The sequence below is a fragment of the Eleutherodactylus coqui genome, chromosome 7 (genome assembly GCF_035609145.1).
Source record: "Eleutherodactylus coqui strain aEleCoq1 chromosome 7, aEleCoq1.hap1, whole genome shotgun sequence".
Taxonomy (NCBI): Eukaryota; Metazoa; Chordata; class Amphibia; order Anura; family Eleutherodactylidae; genus Eleutherodactylus; species Eleutherodactylus coqui.
In genome coordinates, this window is record NC_089843.1 from 18,152,403 (window position 1) to 18,170,535 (window position 18,133).

The 18,133-nt window shown below is 46.0% G+C and overlaps 1 protein-coding gene across 1 annotated transcript in view; it reads left to right on the top strand.

Moving 5' to 3' along the window:
• LOC136573423 (vomeronasal type-2 receptor 26-like) overlaps positions 1-18,133 on the top strand; it is a 128,676-nt gene that overhangs the window by 78,041 nt on the left and 32,502 nt on the right. Inside the window, exons 4-5 of the mRNA XM_066574715.1 lie at positions 7,312-7,545; positions 12,304-12,448. Coding sequence (XP_066430812.1) covers positions 7,312-7,545; positions 12,304-12,448 — 379 coding nt within the window. The remainder of the gene's footprint in view (positions 1-7,311; positions 7,546-12,303; positions 12,449-18,133) is intronic.

Here is an 18,133-nt window from a genome sequence, read left to right on the forward strand (position 1 = left end):
TGGGTACGTGTGTGCTGTGTGGAGAACGTAAAAAAATCAGACACAACCAGCTACGGTTGAGTGCAGCCTTGCGCCAATTTCTTTCCTGCCTGGGAAATACCTGCTCTGCCACAGTTAATAACTCTGCAACAGCAAAGTTCAGTGACACTTTTGCAGGGCCGCAACACAGTTATTAAACTTAGTAGTATTCATTGAATACACGCAGTGTGGCTTGTCCTTTGAAAAACAAGGGAAAAAATTGTATTTTGGCTGCAGGCTTGCGCCACTTTCTTTCCTGCCTGGGAAATCAAATCACTGGTAATACACCATGCTGAGGGGTAGGGGTAGGCCTATAGGACGTGGACGCGGGCGAGGACGCGGAGGCCCAAGTCAGGGTGTGGGCACAGGCCGAGCCAGTGTGGTGGCCAGGGGTAGAGGCAGGGCCAGACCGAATAATCCACCAACTGTTTCCCAAAGCGCCCCCTCGCGCCATGCCACCCTGCACAGGTCAAGGTGCTCTACGGTGTGGCAGTTTTTCACAGAGACGCCTGACGACCGACGAACAGTGGTGTGCAACCTTTGTCTCGCCAAGATCAGCTGGGGAGGCACCACCAACAGCATGCGCAGGCATATGATGGCCAAGCACCCCACAAGGTGGGACGATGCCCGTTCACCGCCTCCGGTTTGCACCACTGCCTCTCCCCCTGTGCCCCAACCTGCCACTGAGATCCAACCCCCCTCTGAGGACACAGGCACTACCGTCTCCTGGCCTGCACCCACACCCTCACCTCCGCTGTCCTCGGCCCCATCCACCAATGTCTCTCAGCGTAGCGTCCAGACGTCGCTAGCGCCACAGTTTGAGCGCAACCACAAGTACGACGCCACGCACCCGCACGCTCAAGCGTTAAACGTGCACATTGCAAAATTGATCAGCCTAGAGATGCTGCCGTATAGGCTTGTGGAAACGGAGGCTTTCAAAAGCATGATGGCGGCGGCGGCCCCGCGCTACTCGGTTCCCAGTCGCCACTACTTTTCCCGATGTGCCGTCCCAGGCCTGCACGACCACGTCTCCCGCAACATTGTACACGCCCTCACCAACGCGGTTAATACCAAGGTCCACTTAACAACAGACACGTGGACAAGCACAGGCGGGCAGGGCCACTATATCTCCCTGACGGCACATTGGGTGAATTTAGTGGAGGCTGGGACAGAGTCAGAGCCTGGGACCGCTCACGTCCTACCCACCCCCAGAATTGCGGACCCCAGCTCGGTGGTGGTATCTGCGGCGGTGTATGCTTCCTCCACTAAAGCACCTTCCTCCTCCTCCTCCTCCAACGCAACCTCTGTCTCGCAATCAAGATGTGTCAGCAGCACGTCGCCAGCAGTCGGTGTAACGCGGTGTGGCAGCACAGCGGTGGGCAAGCGTCAGCAGGCCGTGCTGAAACTACTCAGCTTAGGAGAGAAGAGGCACACGGCCCACTGCTGCAGGGTCTGACAGAGCAGACCGACCGCTGGCTTGCGCCGCTGAGCCTCCAACCGGGCATGGTCGTGTGTGACAACGGCCGTAAGCTGGTGGCGGCTCTGCAGCTCGGCAGCCTCACGCACGTGCCATGCCTGGCCCATGTGTTTAATTTGGTGGTTCAGCGCTTTCTGAAAAGCTACCCCCACTTGTCATACCTGCTCGGAAAGGTGCGCCAGCTCTGCGCACATTTCCGCAAATCCCACACGCACACTGCCACCCTGCGGACACTGCAACATCGGTTTAATCTGCCAGTGCACCGACTGCTGTGCGACGTGCCCACACAGTGGAACTCTACGCTCCACATGTTGGCCGGACTCTATGAGCAGCGTACAGCTATAGTGGAATACCAACTCCAACTTGCGCGGCGCAGTGTGAGTCAGCCTCCTCAATTATTTACAGAAGAGTGGCCCTGGTTGGGAGCCATCTGCCAGGTCCTTGGAAAATTTGAGGAGTCTACCCAGGTGGTGAGCGGCGATGCTGCAATCATTAGCGTCACCATTCCTCTGCTATGCATCTTGAGAAGTTCCCTGCAAAGCATAAAGGCAGACGCTTTGCGCTCGGAAACAGAGCCGGGGGAAGACAGTATGTCGCTGGATAGTCAGAGCACCCTCCTGTCTATATCTCAGTGCGTTCAGGAGGAGGAGGAGGAGCATGAGGAGGATGAGGAGGAGGGGGAAGAGACAGCTTGGCCCACTGCTGACGGTACCCATGCTGCTTGCCTGTCATCATTTCAGCGTGTATGGCCTGAGGAGGAGGAGGAGGAGGAGGATCCTGAAAGTGATCTTCCTAGTGAGGACAGCCATGTGTTGCGTACAGGTACCCTGGCACACATGGCTGACTTCATGTTAGGATGCCTTTCTCGTGACCCTTGCGTTACACGCATTCTGGCCACTACGGATTACTGGGTGTACACACTGCTCGACCCACGGTATAAGGAGAGCCTTTGCACTCTCATTCCCGAAGAGGAAAGGGGTTCGAGAATGATGCTATACCACAGGGCGCTGGTGAACAAACTGATGGTAAACTTCCCATCCGACAGCGCTAGTGGCAGAAGGCGCAGTTCCGAGGGCCAGGTAGCAGGGGAGGCGCAGAGATCAGGCAGCATGTACAGCGTAGGCAGGGGAACATTCTCCAAGGCCTTTGCCAGCTTTATGGCTCCCCAGCAAGACTGTGTCACCGCTCCCCAGTCACGGCTGAGTCGGTGGGAGCACTGTAAAAGGATGGTGAGGGAGTACGTAGCCGATCGCACGACCGTCCTCCGTGACGCCTCTGCCCCCTACAACTACTGGGTGTCGAAGCTGGACACGTGGCCTGAACTCGCGCTGTATGCCCTGGAGGTGCTTGCTTGTCCTGCGGCTAGCGTCTTGTCAGAGAGTGTGTTTAGTGTGGCTGGGGGAATCATCATGTATAAGCGTACCCACCTGTCAACTGACAGTGCCGACATTCTTACACTCATCAAGATGAACAAAGCCTGGATTTCCCCAGACTTCTCTTCTGCACCAGTGGACAGCAGCGATACCTAAGCAATACGTATTATGCACCCGCGGATGGAAGCATCGTTCTCTCTCACCATCCAAAACGGGGACATTTCTGCTTCATCAATCTGTGTATAATATTCCTCCTCCTCCTGCTCCTCCTCCTGAAACCTCATGTAATCACGCCGAACGGGCAATTTTTCTTAGGGCCACAAGGCTCACTCATATAATTTTTCTAAACAATTTTTATACGTTTCAATGCTCTTAAAAGCGTTGAAAGTTTAACTTGAACCAATTTTTCGTTAAACTGGGCTGCCTCCAGGACTAGTTACCACTTAAGCCACATTAACCAAAACGATTAATAGGTTTCACCTGCCCTCTTGGTTGGGCATGGGCAATTTTTCTGAGGTACATTAGTACTGTTGGTACACCAATTTTTGTGGGCCCTCGCCTACAGTGTAATCCAATTAATTTTTTGCCCACCTGCATTACAGCTGACGTTACATCAGCTGTGTTGGGCAATGCAATGGGATATTTTAGTGTATCGCCGGTGGGTTCCAGGGAGCCACCCATGCTGTAGGTGCACACGGAGTTTAACCTACATGTGTCCACTTGTAAAGAACCCCAGTCTGACTGGGGCATGCAGTGTGGGCCGAAGCCCACCTGCATTAAGCACGACATTACTACCTCAGCTGTGTTGGGCAATGCAATGGGATATTTTTGTGTATCGCCGGTGGGTTCCAGGGAGCCACCCATGCTGTCTGTCGACAGGGACTTCACAATAGGGAGTTGTACCTGCCTGTGTCTATGAATTAAAAAGCCCGGTCTGACTGGGGCATGCAGAGACACCTTGACAGAATGAATAGTGTGTGGCACATAGGTTCCCCATTGCTATGCCCACGTGTGCAGCTCCTGATGGCGGTGGCACAGGATTCTATTTCTCATTGCTTCTGTACAGCATTGTGGGCTATCGCCCCGCCCCTTTTAAAGAGGGTCGCTGCCTAGCCATGCCAACCCTCTGCAGTGTGTGCCTGCTTTTCCTCTGGCAGACGCACTTCTAAATAGACATGAGGGCGGTGTGGCATGAGGGCAGCTGAAGGCTGCGCAGGGACACTTTGGTGTGCGCTGTGGGGGGGAGGGGGGGGCGGTTGGGCAGCATGTAACCCAGGAGAAGTAGCAGTGGAGTGTCATGCAGGCAGTGATTGTGCTTTGTTGGAGGTAGTGTGGTGCTTATCAAAGGTATGCCATGCTAATAAGGGCTTTTCAGAAGTAAAAGTTGTTGGGAGGGGGGGGGCCCACTCTTGCCGCTATTGTGGCTTAATAGTGGGACCTGTGAACTTGAGATGCAGCCCAACATGTAGCCCCTCGCCTGCCCTATCCGTTGCTGTGTCGTTCCCATCACTTTCTTGAATTGCCCAGATTTTCACACAAGGAAACCTTAGCGAGCATCGGCGAAATACAAAAATGCTCGGGTCGCCCATTGACTTCAATGGGGTTCGTTACTCGAAACGAACCCTCGAGCATCGCGAAAAGTTCGTCCCCAGTAACGAGCACCCGAGCATTTTGGTGCTCGCTCATCTCTAATCGTGATATTACAGCATGAGACTATCAATAGGACTTTCAAATGTTAAAAATGCATCGCACAAAAATCGCAAAGCACAAACACTCAATTTTTGTGCAAAGCGTTTTTAACATTAGAATGTCCTATTGACAATTGCATTAAAAAATGCAGCGATATCGCGATCACAAGTGTGACGGTACCCTAAAGGGAACCAACAGCGAATGAAGCACATTGTAGATGAGCTATATATCAAAATAATGCGTAAAGCAGTAAAATAAACATACAACAGGTGACCCTCCAATAGATACATTCACTATACTGGATACCCTATAGATACTGGAAGAGGTATAAATAAAGTACATTTCAACTATTATATGCTTATATTGATAGTAATCTTCAGAGCCATAAAGGGTTTTTCCATTTCTCATATTGATTACCTATCCAGGGAACCCCTCAACCCAACATCAGCCTAACTTAGTAAGATACGACCCTCATGTTTAGTATGAATAGATTGGTAAAACTGTGCGCCAAAACATGATGATCATATTCTCTCCCTAGGAGCTTCTTACGAGAAAATAGGACCAAAATAAGAATTAGATCTTGATCTATGTGATCTTGGATGTAATTAGCCCACCCTATCACATGGTTAGGGCTCGTTCCCATGAGTGCTGTCTGTGCGCAGTATAGGTGCATGAAAAGATTGCGTCTATACTGCACTAAAGATCGTGTGAACGGGTGGATTCCAACTATTTGAATTAGCCTGTCCACGCAATCTGAGGTGTGTGGTGCATGTTATCCTGCTCCTGTAGGAGTCTATGGAAGCACACCTAAGGTAGGTCAGGTCCTCTCTTTTTTCGCACCACAGTCCTTATATACGCGCACAGCACTTGCATGTCCTATCTTAGTTAGCTGCAAGTATTTTGCGCTTCCAAAAACTCCTTCATGTAAACGCTTTTGTAGGAAACCATTGGTTCTTATAGAAGCGCAAACTTACCAATCTGACCTTTCTCACAGTAAAACAGTCTTCAGTGATAAGGGGACTCCCCGCGGGCATGAAGGAATCCCCTGCCACAGCTATTACAGCTGTGGCAGAGGAGTGCGATGCTATTCCATTGCTTTCAATGGGGCTGGTGCTGCTGCCACCCCATTGAAAGCGATAGGATGTAGGCAACCCCCTTCAGGAGGATTTTCAGGGGGAAGGGGCTTGAAATATAAGCCCTACTCTGAAAAAATACCTTGCTGCAGAAAAAAGAATACTAATACATCACCTTTGAAGTGCTGCCATCTCTGGCTCGTCTTCTTTCAGGTCCCAGGCAGTCTTCTTCAGCATCTCTTCTGCTTGGGGATTAAAAAATAACTGCCTCCTGAAAGAGCTGCATCTGTTTGGCTGAGCACTGTGCCCAATCAGAAGCAGTGCTCGGCCATTCAATGAATGTGACAGCATCCAGGGATTTCACATAAAGGAATCCCCTGTTGCAGCTGTCACAGCCACAGCAGGGGATACCGATTGCACTATTTATGTGTGATTTATGTGTGATTTTTTGCTATGGTCAAGTGTTTTTTACACGTGATGTGCGATTTTAAACACTGTCCTATCTTTTGCAGGTGCGATTTTTTTGCACATGTAAAAATCGTATATGTGACCACTTTCATTGGAAAGCATTAGTTCAAATAGAGTTTATCTTTAATCGCACCTATACATGCGCTAAAAAAAATCAGTCATCTGACTGCGGCCTAAGCCAAATCCAACAGTGATGTTGTGGGTTCATTCTTAGTCCAGAGGTCTGTCTGTGATACTAGCTATAGTCAATCATATAGTAAATAGTGTTGTACAAAATTTCACATTGTAGTGGCCCATCTGGCACTACAGGACAATAGCAGCACACTTGTCCTGTCTCACCTGTCTGTATGCCTTCCCTGGATACAGAAGGTGCCGTCTGTGGAAGAGACCCTGTGTCTCCCCTTCTGCTAGAGCTCATCACTGACGTCAGCTAGCTAGTCATTGGCTGAAATTCAGGTTTAATCTCACTGCTGCAAAGTCCCAAAGGCAGAAAACATACAAGTCCCTGTGCAAGTGGGCAGGTAGAGATAAAGGGATAAAAGGAAGTGATGCAGAGCAGTTAGCAGACTCAGCCAGGAGAGATTAAGGAGGAGTTTGCAGTTTTTGTAGTCAGCGAGGAGGAGTATTCAGTAAGTTATTCCTAGCCAAGGTAGAGTGTGGTGAACAACCCACTCCCTTGTTATTCTACAGCAGAGTTCCAGAAGACCCTTTCCGAGGCACATCTTTATGAAGCAGCAAGTTACAGCTACCCAGTGAAATCAAAGCCAGGATTAGCATATAGTCACTATTCTCTCCACTTCACAAATAGACCTTCAGTTAAAGCAAACTTAAATTTGCTCATCTAATTTCACTTGTGGGGAAATTTGTCTACTAAATCAGTCTTCGGTTAAATAATAGAGAGAGCGGTGAAAACCAGCAAATCATCAAATGTATCTTATTGTATCTTGCCTGTCTTATTGCGTCCCTGTTCACCAGAGATAAAGACCTCCACAGGAAGTTGTAAAGTTAACCTGTTTTTTGCCAATACCAAAGTTAGTAAAACTGCTCACTCTCAGTTTATTAAGCTATACTGGACTGGTCTCCAATATTTCTGCGTCATCATCATCCAGAGTGTCCAAATACAGTGTGGCGTCACAGTGACAAGTAAAGGCCTCCGGCCATACCAACTGTAAGCGCATTCGGGTGTTACAACATCTTTATCCCTTTTTTGCAGTTTAACAAATACATGAAATACGTCAATTACATAGATCCCGATGGAGAGGAGATCACCTTTAATGACAAAGGTCAAGTGCGCTGTCAGTTGTGCATAGTAAACTGGATTCTGCACAAAACCAAGATCAGCGAGACGTTTCTCTTCACAAGCAAACCCATAACCATCATGGAGAAAACATCAGAAGGGAATCAGCAGATAAGATTCAAATATTCTATCACATGGAAAAAAGGCCAAGTAAGTGGAACTGGCCATCACAGCTCATACTAAGCTCCTCTGTAAGGGCCCTTTTACATAGGCCGATATATCATCAGATTTCTGCATCCATTGGGAATCTAGAGGATTATCATTCAGTGTAAATTCAGTAAATTCATGCCTCGCCTGATTTGACGATGAACAAGAAGCAGATGAATTGTCATTTGTCAATTTCTGCAAGCAGAAAACAGAACAACAAATGTGCGGTTAGTTATCTATGGACGACTGGCTGATTATTGTGGATGGAGGTGGGCGGGCTCTCCACCTCCATTCACTAAGCAAGGAGCGTTCCTGTGCAGAAGCTGGGGGGTGCTGTTGGGCCCCTACACCGACACGTCATCCTGTATAAGAGGGCCCTAAGCAGTCGCTGATCCTTCTTCTGGAACTGCTTGTACTTTTCTTTTTGTAATTTGACGATTTTTTTTCACTTAGTCTTTATTACATTTTTGCCTCAGAATACTAATAAGGGATTTCACCCACTAGCGTTTTTGTTAATGCTGCAATATCGCTGTTTTTTTTTCAATGAGACATTCGAATGTTAAAATCGCATCGCACAGAAATCGCAAAAGCATAAACTTGCGATTTTTGTGTTATGCGGTTCCAGAATGCAGCAATATTGCAGCGTTAAAAAAAAAAAAAAACACTAGTTGGTAAAAGCCCTAAATCTGTATCACATACATTTTTCAAAGTGACAGTAAGTGTGTTGATAAATTTAACCCCTCAGTGCCCAGCCTCTTTTCTGCCTTAACGAAAAAGCACTTTTCAATATTCCATTGCTAGAGCCATAACTGGTTGACAAAGCCATAAGACATAGCCATTTTTTTTGGGGGGGGGGGGGTGTGGAGAGTTGTATATTTTAATAACTGCTCTCTGCGGTAAATATAATTGTGTTGTAGAACTTTTATTACATTTTTTTCGGGGGGGGGGGGGGGGTAGAGATGTAAAGAACAGCCAGAAGTTACAAAAATGTTTTGTGGTTTTGTTCTTACATTGTTCACCATTCTGTAAAAAAGAACGTGATGTCTTTCTTATCTGGATCAGCACGATTACTGAGATACCAGGTGTTTACAGATACCTTTATGTTTTACTATGTTATCACAATAAAAGCATGTTTTTGAAAGGACTCTGACAGCAGTCAGTCATTGGCGAGGGGGTGGGATTAGCCTCCAGCTCATGAATATTCAGGACTAATTCAACCAGTCCTCTGTGTATGTGCCGCTTTTATAAAATGTAGGTTTCTCCCAAACTCCTGCAGAGATTCACAGAGCAGACACATTACTGTAATAAGTGTTCATGTCACTACTTTATGCTGCCCTCAGATAGGGGTGTAAACAGATGGTGACAGGGTGTTTTAAAGAAAAAGAATTGAATCTGCATCGCCGCATTTTGAGACCCAGAACATTTTTATTTTCCTGGCAGCGGAGCTGTGACAGGACTTGTATTTTGAGAAAGAGTTGTAGTTTTTATTGGTACCAGTTTGAGGGACATGTGACTGTTAAAATGCTTCTTATTACATTTTTTTGGAAAGTGAACAAAAAAACCCAACAATTCTGACATTACTTTTTAAAATTATTTTTACAGTGTTCACCATAACAAACTATCTTTGTTACTTGGATCGTTATGAACATGGTAATACCTATTATATGTTGCTTTTTTGTGGTGACCCAGAGGGTCCACTCGAGACAAGAGACTCATTTGGAGGAGCTGGGAGGGTAAGATCAGCACTTGTCATGGTGGCATTTACCAGACTCCTTCCTGGAGGGATAACACGTGACTTCAGGCACCACTAGGCCTCTCCCAGGACACCCCTTAATAGAAATGACCAATAAACAAATAAATATATAACAGGTTGTCAAGGGTGACGCCACTTTTCCCTTACCACTGTAATAGGACTTTGGCATAAGAAAGAAAAGATTCCACAACTATGTAACTTTAAGTACCTTAGGTCCCTGGGAATGGTCAGGGCCTGGCAAACTTTACTTGCAGAAAACTTGGTACAAGGCACAAATTTAAAAGATGGCCATGCAGGCAAAACTGTAGATTGGAGGTCAGGGAGGAAGCACAGGATGACATTGGTCCTGCAGTCCAAGTTATCTGTCAGGAACCGCTCTTGGCAGAGGAACTCTCCAGAGAAGGACGAGGGGTAGGGTCGCTCCACAGACACTCAAGTAAGGCAGTACCTCTACATGGTGATCCTGGCCTTTTCTTATTCACACTCACTCTCAAACTCTCTTTCTTTCTCTCTTAGACGGTTCCAGGCATATCATCCTCAGGAAACTGCTCTTCTTCTTCCATCTTTACCACATGAGTTTTGAAGGTACCCTCATAAGGCTGGCACTCTCAGGAACCCAGAAGAATAGACTTCAATCACACCTAAATCACTCACATTTTTAATCTCACTCATACCACGGGACAGGGCAATGATTGATACAGACATCTCCCAGTCTCAAGCAGACATTAACCTCTTACTTGCTGCAGCTGAGCAGTACACATAACAAAGACAAGGCAGTTTACAAAGTGCATACACTCTAAAGACATGATATGTATGGCACTTATGGAAGAGACCAGGAATAGATATTCTGGGCCACTACAGCTCCCCCCTACTTATAATAGGCCGCCCCCGACGCCTCTAATACAGAGTGTATTATCTGGAGAAGGGATATCTCAGTGTTCTACTCCAATTCACCCTCAGAGCTTCTACCCACTAGCATTTTTTTTAACGCTGTGATATTGCTGAGTTTTTTTCAATGGGACTTCTAATGTTAAATTCATTGCACAAAAATTGCAAATTTGTGCTTTTGTGATTTTTGTGAAATGCAATTTTAACATAAGAATGTCCCATTGAAAAAAATGCAGCGATATCGCAGCATTAAGAAAAAGCTTCTGGGTAGAAGCCCTTAGGCCTCTGCATAGTTGCAGAAACCCATAAACACAGTTCCTACCCCCTAGTTACTTTACTTAAAGATTAATCCCATTTCTGGTGTTCTGAGACCACCTAACAAATGTCACTTTCTGAATATAGCCTTTGTTTATGACAGCGTGTATGAAACTGGTTTGGCCTAACCAGGAGAAATTCTACTAAGCTGAACAGAATTCAGGATGCACTAGTATAGCTATGGAGCGCATGCATAACTATTCTCTCCACAGACAAAAGGAATAAGGCAAGTGGAATAAGCATTACTTCCTCGTGTAAAAGAGCGAATAAAACACTGTAACTACACTTCAAAATAGAGAAGGGTGACTGGCAGGAAAAATAAAGAGATGAGTGAAAAAATCATCACTCTCTCCAAAAAAGTAATAGTCTATGGTACAGACAGTAGCTTAAGTCAATAAGGTGAAAGGAATGCCCTGCCTATTGAGACAGACTAAGTTGGAGGACTGATACTGGAAATAGACTTGGAGAAACAGAAGCCTCCAGCCATACACATACACCATGCACACCAGTCACACAGACCCACTCAGACAGGAGCATTTTTTCTTTTGTAAATTACCACCACCTTACTATAGGCACATTTATAAACTACTTCCTCCGGCACGACACTTCAACTATAACATTGCAAGAAAAAACAACATTTCCAATATAAAAAATATTATAAGCAGGCTATGAAAAAGGGACATAACTTGTGAGTCCTTTATAAGAAGGGGACAACATTCATTTATTTTTCTAAGTGTCTGCACAAGCTCTATTGAGATAGCCGCCCCTGTTCTCCACTGGGCATGCTCTGGCAAAACACTCTGATTGGTGGAGCCACCGATATGGGATTGGTTAAACTATAGCACCATTCACCGTCTGTCAAGATTTTCTCACATCATTATTTGCTGCTGCCTTGTCTCTGGTCTAGATTGGCTACTCAAAAGATTGTGCCGCCTCTTTACTATTTAAGAGTTATCACTTCAGCGCTCGGCCCACTACAGCGATGGTTGTTGTTCCCCCTGAGGACTCTGCAAGGCGAAACATGTTGGGGAGGCTATAGATTAGGTTTTAATAGGGTTTTGGTGGTGCTGATTAATCTTTACATAGGCTTTTGGAAGTTGGCCATCCAGGCCTATGTTTTGGTGTGTACATGCACAGTTACACACATGATACTAACTGATGACTAGTGGTAGAGAATGAGGGATCCAAATTTAATGTGATGGAGCTTTATTCCTGCCAAAGTTATTACCAATTTTCTCTTTGCTACAGATAGATATGGCTGTGAGATTTACACACGAGGAGAGGGCAGAGATTGTGCTGATCCCTGGGGAGCACAGAACCCCAATCCTGGATGCAGAGGCAAAGCTTGAAGCTTCTGGGCCCCGATGCAAAATCTGTAACAGGGCCCCTAACTATAATGCTTTTTTCATAGTACTGGGCTTCCAATATGGAGAAAAGTGGCCTTATGGGCCCCCTAAGGCTCCTGGGCCCGGGTGCAACCGCATCCCCTGCACCCCCTATAGTTACGCCCCTGCCTGGATGCCTGTCCAAGTATTTCTGCTGAGGTGTTACAGGAAAAAAGATACATGGCACTTAAATATAGATTTGGGTTTCCCATAAAATTCTCTATCAGATACATATATCACATATATCACATGCACTACTTTCAATTTGAAAACATTGGCTTGGTTCCAAGATGGCTGCTTTCAAAATGGCAACTATGTTTGGCATCGCCCCTCTCAGATTTGCCCCCTTCCCGCTTCCCCCATCTACTGTTTTCCGTTAATTCAGGTGCCTCCATACCTTTGGTCCACCCTGTATTTCAGTTCATATTTCTTCTCCTCAAGGAGCCGCAGTCTCGCTGTAACGATCGATGTTCTCCAGGATACAGAAAACGTCCTAATGGAGGATATCACGTCTGCTGCTATGACTGTGTCCCGTGTTCAGAGGGTGAAGTGTCCAATATAACAGGTAAGAATATTGCATACTATGGATATACTAACCTGCAGACAGGAACAGAGGCTGAAAATTATCTGATATAGGTTAACTAAAATCCCCCACAAGTAGAGGTGGGATTTCACAGCACGGTGTGATGGAAATGGACAGTTGTGTTAATGCTCATGCAAAGTGCTACTCTACGCCTGGTCATATCAGATGAAGATTCTCACTGTCTGCCAGTCAGGTAAAAACATGACAGAACTGTGCGCCTTTTAGTAAATTTGGTGGAAATCATTCCATCTGCTTCCTTTTTTAATCCATTAGGCCAAATTCACTAAAACAAATGTTTCTCACATCAGTCTTAGTAAACAGGAAGGTGGAATAAAAGATGCGCCAACCTTTTTAGGAGGCGGGCTAAGCTGCAGAAATTCTCTCTGGGGTGAGTGAGATACAAATGTCACAGTAGAGCTGAACTTCAGTAGAGAAATTATTTTAGTAAGTCTCTTGGCTTCATCGTCTATCCAATGGTGAGAAGATTTCTCTGCCCGGTATCCTTTGATTACATTTTACAGCACCGTAAATGAAGAGCAGACGGCACAGCAAGAGGTTAACATGAGGGGAATGTACACCGGAAACACTTGGCATCAAACTAATGGCCCTTATAGACACAAGGAGAACCTCACGAGTCTCATCTGCTCAAGTGAATGAGCTGATGATGTCCGCACATGAGCCGCCTGTTCAGATTGCAAGATTCACTTATTGTTCAGTGTTTCACATTCATGGAATCGGTAGATCAGGCAGCATAGAGAAGTCTTTGGAAAATCACTGCATCCAAAATTATTCCTTTATTGCTTCCAAATACAGAAAAAATTATACGCTTCAACCCCTCAGAGGTCCTTGACAAAGACCCTTGAGGAGTTGAAACGTTGCATTTTTTCTGTATTTTAAAAGCAATAGAGGAGAATAATTTTGATTTTTCAAAGACTTGGCTATGCTGCCTGATCTACCTATTCCATGAAGTATTCCTTGGATCCTAGGGGTCGGGTCCTCTTTGATCTTTGCATGCCCTGTATGCCTCGCACCATTGGTGCTTTACTTGTGGAATGCTGCTGCTTCATTCAAATTTGCCAGTGTTTCACTTTCATCTGTGAACGATCAGCGTATAAATTGCCCGACAGGGGCACAAGCTGGCGCTGATTTTTATGTCGGCTGCAACTGAACAAAGAACCTCATGATTCTGGTTCGCCGTTCAGTCGTTGGCTCGATTATCATTCAGTTTTGCTTGTTTGAATGATTTTGTGAATGATAATCATTCAGTCTAAATGCACCTTTAGGCCTCGGTCAGACAGGCGTTTTTCCGTGCAATTTGCGCATGCGATCTGTGCATAAATAGAACCATTGCTTCGCAATGGGATCGGTCACATGGCCGCTTTTTATGCGGATGTCCGATAAATTATAGGACACGAGGAATCGCGCCTATCTGCGATTCCTTGTGTTCTATATATGCGCTCAATGGGGCCGGCGGCAGCAGCGCCGACCCCATTGAGAACATATACTACAAAGATCATTCTCCTCTGCCACAGCTGTAACAGCTGTGGCAGAGAAGAACGATGTTCGCCCATTGAAAGCAATGGGCTGCCGGCGAGCGTGGGATGAATTTTTGGGAAGGGCTTAAAAATATAAGCCCTTCCCTGAAAATCATCCTAAAATGTGTAAAAATAAAAAAAATATATATACTCACCTTGTCCCTGCAGCCGGAGTTCAGCCACGGCCGGCAGTTCTCCTGAACTGCTCTGTGTAGTTTTCAGCAGCCGGGGATTTAAAATCCCCACCTGCTGAATGGGCTGCCTCTGAATGGGTGAGTGAGTGTTGCCTCTGATTGGCTCAGCGCAAGGACCAATCAGGGGCAGCTCTCAGCTATTGAATGACAGGCGCGATCTGCGATTCCTCGTGTCTGGCCTGTTTCGCCGAAAATGCTGCTAGCTGCAGATTTTTCAGTGAATCGTTGCCCCCGGTCACGCGATTTGCGGATGCACATCCGTCATGCGATCCGCAAATCGCGGCAAAAAAACGGTCGTCTGACCAAGGACTCAGAGTGGGCACCATTCCCCACAATGGCTTTAATTGCATTTAACCTTTATAACATAATACTTTGTCTGAGAGAGCTCGATAAATTATAGGACTATTAACCCTTTAGTGACGACGCCTGTTTGCACCTTTATTACCAACTTGTTTTTTTTTTTTTTCATCATTGCATTCTTAGAGCCATAAGTTTTTAATTTTTCCATCTGCACACCCATATGAGGGCTTGTTTTTGAGTGAAAAGTTGTGTTTTTAATTACATCATTTTGATGTACATATAATGTATAAGTTTTGATAATTTTTTTAGGGGGATTGGGGAAATAAAAATCACAATTCCTCCATTTTGTTTTTTGGATTTCATTTTCACGACGTTCAGTGTGCAAAATAAGTAACATAATAAAAGTATTCATTAGATCAACACATTTCTGGCGATACGTTGTTTATGCAGGTTTTTTTTTTTTTAAATATTTGCTTTTCTGTCACAGAATTTCAGGAGCCAGAAAATTTCAACGAGGGCTTCTTTTCTGCAGGATGAGCTCTAGTCTTCATTTACCCCATTTTTGGGAACATCTAACATTCTGATTGCTTTTTATTCCACTTTTTTCCAGAAGCAAGATTTACAAAAATTGCATTTACTTTTTTTTTAACTGGATTCACCATTCAGGATTAATGGAATGTTCAATTACTGCTGCTTGTCACAGAAAGGGTTCAGCTTATACCTCTTAAAACGTAACTTTTATTTCAAGTAAAAACTAAAAAGGATTTTTTGGCAAATCCTAGAAAGACACAGACACACAAATATACAGTCTTTAGGAAAAGTCCCCAGTAATAAATCGGGGAGTGTAAGGCTGAAAAAAGACCACTCCTGGGACAAGGTTCATGGAACAACCGTATCAGGTAAGTAAACCCTATTTCCCAGCGCCTATCAGATGTTTGTTAATAGCTGGGAACAACTCAGGGGTCAGCTTGAAGAAAGTAATGCTCCTAGCTCGCATAAAATTCCTAATAGGAAGACAGCTTGTAAGTAAATCGGAGAAGAAAAGTAGGTGCTCCAAAGTTCAGTGCACAGTTCTCCCTGTAGAATCCGCTGTCTAATATGTCACCAACCATGGACATACACACAAAGCTGAGGACAGGTCTCTCAGATAAAGATGTATATGTCGGGCAAATAAATCTCAGAGCTGCCGTCACAGGTGACACAAGATCACTTAACTTCTTGTGAACATACCAACAAGAAGAAAATTAGATTCAAAAAGATTCAAAACAGGTTCACAGGTTCAACGCGTTTCCGCTACACATCAAGTAGCTTCATCAGGAACCAAAAAAGACAAAGTAGTGCGAATAATCAAGTTGATCTAGTGGACTCCTAAGTGTGGAGGTAGCCACATGAGAGAGGAGATAGTCAATCCTAACACTAGGTTACAGTAGAAAAATAAACCCAGTTTCCCCCCCAGAAATAGCAGGAACAAAATAATAAACAGCAGCAGCACCAGCCTCTGTGGTAGGCTGGCGGCTATGAATGAGCTCTGTGTCTAGTTGGAGTTGATATAGTGGTGTAGGCCCTCCCCTACTGGGGGTATGTGCCCTTTAGGCCAATGGAAGATAATTAGTTTGGTAGCTCCGCCCACTTGGGGCGGGATGTCATCAGAGCAAGTGTTGTGATCAGCGATCATGCTAAATGGGGTGTTTGTAGACATCCTTGATAATAGAGGATGTAAATGTGCCTACCTCATCTTATTATTTCTATACCGATCTAGAGAGATGTTCTTAAGTTGCGCAGGGCTTGGGGGTGCGGCTGTGTATGATGTGGGCGTTGTCACGTGATCAAACTCGGTCACGTGACCGACATGATGACGTCACTGCTCTGGCATGAAGCCGCCGTATAGAAGCCCTGCCGGTAATTGTGTGTGCATCCATATAAGGTCATGTGACCGGGCGCGGTAACATGACTTCGTAATGACGTAATCACGTCAGTAATCTGGCGTGAAACCGCCGTATACGAGCCCTGCCGGTGGCATATTAGCACTTTCTGCTTAGGTTAAGCAGCGCTGCTGATTAGAGCCACCTGATTGGCTCTTCGGCACCACGTGACTACACAGCGTGCACGCGGATTGCCTTCAGCAGCTGTGCACTACACACTACAGTTAAGCAGCATGGGGTTAGGTTTAGGGTTAGGTTTAGGGTTAGCTAAACTTAAAGGGGTTGTCCCGCGGCAGCAAGTGGGTCTATACACTTCTGTATGGCCATAATAATGCACTTTGTAATGTACATTGTGCATTAATTATGAGCCATACAGAAGTTATAAAAAGTTTTATACTTACCTGCTCCGTTGCTGGCGTCCTCGTCTCCATGGTGCCGACTAATTTTCGCCCTCCGATGGCCAAATTAGCCGCGCTTGCGCAGTCCGGGTCTTCTGCAGTCTTCTATGGGGCCGCTCGTGTAGAATGCCGGCTCCGTGTAGCTCCGCCCCGTCACGTGCCGATTCCAGCCAATCAGGAGGCTGGAATCGGCAATGGACCGCACAGAAGCCCTGCGGTCCACGGAGACAGAGGATCCCGGCGGCCATCTTCAGCAGGTAAGTATGAAGACGCCGGACCGCCGGGATTCAGGTAAGCGCTGTGCGGGTTGTTTTTTTAACCCCTGCATCGGGGTTGTCTCGCGCCGAACGGGGGGGGGGGGGGTTAAAAAAAAAAAAAACCCGTTTCGGCGCGGGACAACCCCTTTAACCCTAACCCCAACCCTTACCCCAATCCTAAACCTAACCCTAAACCTAAACCCTAAAACTAACCCTACACCTAACCCTAAACCTAACCCTAAACCCTAACCCCGTGCTGCTTAAGTGTAGTGTGTAGTGCACGTCTGCTTAACTGTAGTGTGTAGTGCACAGCTGCTGAAGGTAATCCGCGTGCACGCTGTGTAGTCACGTGGTGCCAAAGAGCCAATCAGGTGGCTCTAATCAGCAGCGCTGCTTAACCTAAGCAGAAAGTGCTAATATGCCTGCCGGTGAATGTAACAGTATGCAATAGGGTCATGTGATCAGGAGCGGTCACATGGCTCCGTGATGACGTTGTAGACACTGCAATATGTCATATTCGGGAACTAAAATAAAGTAGGGTGGCTTTATGAGATCGTTATAATAGCGATCACAAGTCCTGAGTTGTGGACGCTGCGCCGGAATGTGGTAAGTTCAGTTGAAGGCTGTATATCCCAGCCCTCGATAGACATGCCCACTATGACATAATGGGGCGTGGCCAAGCGATGGCTGGGAGCGTGGCATCCATCCTGATACAAGGCCCCGCCTGTAATGACGTGTTATACTGGTGGATCTTGTAACAGAAGTAATGGTGCAATATACCCGGTAGTAGACCTGTGTCATCTTATTGAGCCAAATAAATAATATTTTGGGACATGGAATCCCTGATAATAAGAGCGACCCTAGATGGGGTATATGCACTGAATGTATGATAATAAAGTAAACTCATGTGTTTGTCTCAGTTCATTTACGCCGTGCAGAATCACATGTAATTTTAAGGGGAGCCAAGGATTATCCCGCATGGTCCTGTATATCTAAGGTAAGTAAGGTGCAGTTCAATGCATCAACTTACAGTGCATGGGTGGAGATAGAGGTCCGATGGG